General features: G+C 49.2%; 1 protein-coding gene across 1 annotated transcript in view; it reads right to left on the reverse strand.

Annotated features, from left to right (window-relative positions):
- ZNF710 (zinc finger protein 710) overlaps positions 1 to 3,916 on the reverse strand; it is an 11,934-nt gene extending 8,018 nt beyond the window's left edge. Inside the window, exon 1 of the mRNA XM_007945166.2 lies at positions 2,459 to 3,916. Within this exon, the coding sequence (XP_007943357.1) occupies positions 2,459 to 3,916 (1,458 nt within the window). The remainder of the gene's footprint in view (positions 1 to 2,458) is intronic.
- Between the last annotated feature and the right edge of the window lie 862 nt (positions 3,917 to 4,778).

A 4,778-nucleotide genomic window follows, 5' to 3' on the forward strand; every position in this document is an offset into this window, starting at 1 on the left:
AATTAAAACAGAACACTGGGAGGATGTTGGGGCAGCAGGGCTATTTACTCCAAGAAGCCTTCCAGCAAAAAACAGAAATATGCTGTTTTATAGCTCCTCCCCACACAAGTGTTGTCTCCTGCCCATTAGGGCAGGTATGTGTGGAGGTCCACATGAGTGCCAAGACCAATGTGAATTTGTTAATTCATTCATTCAGTAACCATTTACCAGGTCCCTGCTACAAGTTAACACCACAATGGGTACCAGGGGACTGTGGTCCAGAAGGCTCAGTCTTAACCTGTTGGCTACAGATGCTTTCACCAGATCAAGGACATGTACATGTTCTCCTCTGTGTTGACTCTTGGTGGTCATTTTCGTTTACAGATCTCTTGGAGAACATAATTAAAGCTATGGACCCTCCTTTCCACCCCAGGTGAAATGACAAATATTCAAGTCTGTGTAGAATTTTAAGAGTTTTTAAGCTAGGGAGCCCTTCCACTGACCCCATTGAGAAGAGTGTTCACTAAGCTTTCTTGGCAATAAGAATCACCTGTGGGTCTTGTCAACTGTACAGCCTCTCAGGCCTCTCCCTGGAGGTTCTAATTGAGTGGGGCCTTAGATGGGGCCCAGGAATTTTTCTTCTTCACAGATTCCCCAAGTGAATCTTAACATTGATGTAGTTTATAAAACCCAGCCCCAGGAGACACAGACTCCAGGTGAAAACCCTCTGGTTTGGACTATCAACATTAGCTTTTCCTTGGTTTGGCAATGATATTCCCCTCTCCTCCACTGTGTGCAGTGGGTCCAAATGACTGATCTGTGCGTGGATGAAGGTTAGGATGCAAACTGGAAGGTGTTCTCTCTTTGCTGAGTAATTTAGCAGAAACCCAGAGGGGCAGACATGTGTCTGCCCAACCACTTGTTTGGTACAAAGTTTTATTTTATAATTTAATAATTCCTGTCTCTGTCTCTTTTTCTTATTGGATAGGTGGCTCCTCCAGGTCAGTGGTGGTGCCTTGTGTCTTATATGCCGGCTTGACACACTGTATGTGTGTGTCACCACCAGGGGGCTCTGCCCTTTGGGAGTTTTCTCTGAGTGAATGGTGTGCACCTTAGGCTGAAGATAGTGATGTTTTCATTTTTATTAGCTTTTGAGTTTTGCTTTCAGCTTTTCTTTACAGTATTATTTATCTTCAAACACTTTGTAAACTAGTAGAGGAGAAAGATGGCAAATATGTAGCATACGTGTGATCACTCTGCATGCTAACCCCCTGCAGACATTAATAATCAATCATAAAGTTTTATTGCGGAGCCCAGATTCACAGCTTCAGAATCCTTAACATTACATTCTAGGCAGCTTTCACCAACCTACTGGAAGAAGAACCTGCAATGAAACCTACAGATCGCCCCTGATCTCACAGGAAATGTTCCCAGGGTGGGGGAAGCTGGATTCTTGGCCTGGCAGGCTATTGCTTCCCCACTTGCTGTAGTGTCCACTATATGAGAAAGGCTCTAAGTTCGACCTGGAGCAACACTAAGACCACCAACAAGCATCACTAAGAAAGGAAGATATACACATATTCAACTTTGAAGAACTAGCTTGGCTGGATTTGGGGCAGCCAAGTGCCAGATCTGTGAGTCCTAAGATGCATCAGTCCACTTTCCTGGACATAAGGGCCTCTTGAGGAGGTGATACTGGCTGGAAGGCAGAATGGTTAGTGGTCTGAAAGGAGAGAGAGGCATGCAGGGGAGAACAGGTTATGGATGGGTTCAAGAACATAGTGATCAGAACAGCGTTGCTCTATCTTCTGTCTTCATTAACTCCTTTGTCTAGTTTAGGCTCCACGATGCATAAAGTGCATCCAAAGGGCCACACATTCTAGAATCACTTGTGCCTTTCCATAACAAATATTTTTCTTACATCTATTCCCTTTTAAATATTAAATATAGCTGTGAAGCTCCAAGTTTCAGTACACTTTGGTAATTATGACAAGCATAAGGGAGCCTTCTATACCTCTGACTGGGCAGTGTTTCATTCTGCTGTACATGAGGTTGCTATGAGCTGGAGCTGACTCGATGGCACCTAACAAGAACAACAACAACATACCTCCGACCAGCTCACCCATCTCCCTGTGACATCCTGGCCTCTCTCTGGCCTCCATTCTCCCATCTATAAAGCAGGGAGGTTGGGCTACCTCAGTGTTTCTCAAACTGTGTTCCTTGGGTCCTTTGGGGGCTCCTCAAACATTCAATTTTTTAAAAAATGGTTAGATAAATAAAGTTTTACTATTTTAAAAAGTAATTTCCATTATATATATTTTCTAACACTCATCCCAATAAATTTCTAACTATAAAAATAAGAAATGTCCCTGTGCACCACCTGCACTATCCTGGAAAGCACTGGATGAGACAAAGCAGGAAGGAACTGGACAAATGTCCTGGGGAGGGGTGGGCGACAGTACAGGGCAGGTATTCTTACCTTGTGGGTGAGCGAGTGCTGCTTGAGGTGGTGGATCTGGCTGAACTCCATGCCGCACTCAGTGCATACAAAGGGCCGCACGTTCTGGTGCTTGAGCATATGGTTCTGCAGCTGGCTGCGGTAGTGGAAGGACTTGTCGCACTCGAGGCACTGGTAGAGGGTGGGGCCCTGGTGGGAGGCGAGGTGGCGCTTGAGCTGGGTCAGGGTGGAGAAGTCCAGGCCGCATTCAACACAGACGTGGCAGCGACCACTCTCGTGCTTCACTTCGTGGGCCTTGAGCTCACTGGGGTAGGCGAAGCCACGGCCACAGAAGTGGCAGCTGTAGGGCTTGACCTCCGAGTGCAGCAGCATGTGGCGCTTGAGGTGGCTGGTCTGTGTGAAGGCCTTGTGGCACACCTGACACTTGTGGGGCCTCGTGCCCTGGTGTGTCAGCAGGTGCGTCTGCAGGTGACTGGGCTGCTTGAAGAGCTTGCTGCAGTGCGGGCACGAGTGTGGCTTGATGCCGTTGTGGCCCAGAATGTGCGTCACCAGATTATACTTGGACGTGTAGGACTTCTCACACATGCGGCACTGCCAACGCTTCTGGCGGTCGCCAGCCTCCACCAGGTAGGAGTCGTCGATCTGCACGTTGATGTCCAGGCGATCCAGCTGGGCCTTCTTGTGGCGCTCCACTGTCGAGCCTGCTGCGTCTGTCTCAAATTCTCCTGTCTCCTGCCATACGAAGCCCTGTTCTGGCTTCACAGGCTCTGGGGACTCCATGGTCGGCACCTCGGGGTCACTCAGGGGGGCCAGGTGGGGTGGCTCAAAACCACACTCGGTAGGCATAGCCTCAGCTCCAGGCAGTGCCATGGTGGGCTCAGGGTAGCCATCCCGGGCTGGGTCAGGGAAGTGAGGGTCGTAGGGGGCCACGTCTAGCTCTGGCCGCGGGGTACGGGGTAGGTGCCGGAGTGTCCGGGGCTTGCGGCTGAAGGCGCTGAGGTCGATCATCTTGACAGCACTGCTCTGCACCAGGGCCTCACAGCCGCCACTGGCCACCTGAGCAGGGGCCTCTGCTGAGCCTGCCTCCTTGTCATCGCCAGGCACAGATACTTCGTATACCTCCTGCTCCTCCTCCTCCACCTTCTCAAACTTGACCTTGGGCACCAGCCGCACAGGGGGCCGTGTCTTCCGCCGGGTGTGCTTCTCGAAGGCTGTCTCCACCTCCAACACCTCCTCCTCCACTGGCTCCTCCAGGGCCCGTCCATTGCAGGCCAGCTGGTAGACATCGGGGCCCGGCGGCCCAGGATCCCCCATGGCTCCCCCAGATAGCTCGGGCCCCAGGTCTGGGTAGAAGGCCTCAGCGCTTATGGTGGCTCCAAAGAGCTCATTTTCCGAGACCAGGCCCAGCACAGCGGCCTGAGCCAAGGACAGCACCACCACAGCGTCCGTCTGTGTCCCTGAGTCCATGAAGCCCTCCATCCCGCGGCAGCTGGCTAGGAGGGCATCACTGCAGAAGGAGAAGGGGACGTTAATACTGCCGGCTCAATGCTGCACATACAGACAGACCACAGATAGACATAGATATAGCATAGACAAGAGCTCAGTTAATTCTGAGCGGGCCTGGCTCTGACATCTTCCTATTCCTGCTTTAGGAATAGGGCACACTTGTAATTACAAGGAGCAATGACACCCTCTGTGTGTCTGACTATCTCCCTCCTCTCTCTGTAGGATCCTGGGTAAGCCCTGCCCTTGGCTAGCCTCAGTCCTCCCATCTGGAAAACAGGGAGGGTAGACTTCTTCAGTGGTTCTCAAACTGTGTTCCTTGGGTCCTTCAGTGATACCTTGCTAATTCAATTCAAAATCGCAAAACATGAAGATTCTACTATTTTAAAAGCCCACCTACTCAAATATATATCATGTCCCAACATATTGAATAGTACCCCCTAGCTTTGCTGCCAAGGTAATTAATTTTGCACAGGCCTAAGTGATACAGTGATGTGTTAAACAACTGTCACCACTTGCAAAGGCTTGGCTGTATGAATGATTTTTATATACACACACACACACATATTTGTATTTATTATATATATAACATATATAATTATAATATATAAATACATTATATTATACTGTTGTTGTTATGTGCTATCAAGTCAGACCCGACTCATAGCAACCCCTCCTTGGGTTTCCGAGGTGTTATCACTATGGAAGTAGATTGCCCAACCTTCCTTCCGAGGAGTGGCTGGTGGGTTTGAACCACCAGCCTTCTGGTTAGCAGTCAAATGCCTTAGGCAGTATACTACCAGATGTATTATTATATATGTAATATATATGTTTATAT

Source organism: Orycteropus afer, unplaced genomic scaffold (genome assembly GCF_000298275.1).
Source record: "Orycteropus afer afer isolate SDZICR_OR568_19922 unplaced genomic scaffold, OryAfe1.0 scaffold00132, whole genome shotgun sequence".
Taxonomy (NCBI): domain Eukaryota; kingdom Metazoa; phylum Chordata; class Mammalia; order Tubulidentata; family Orycteropodidae; genus Orycteropus; species Orycteropus afer.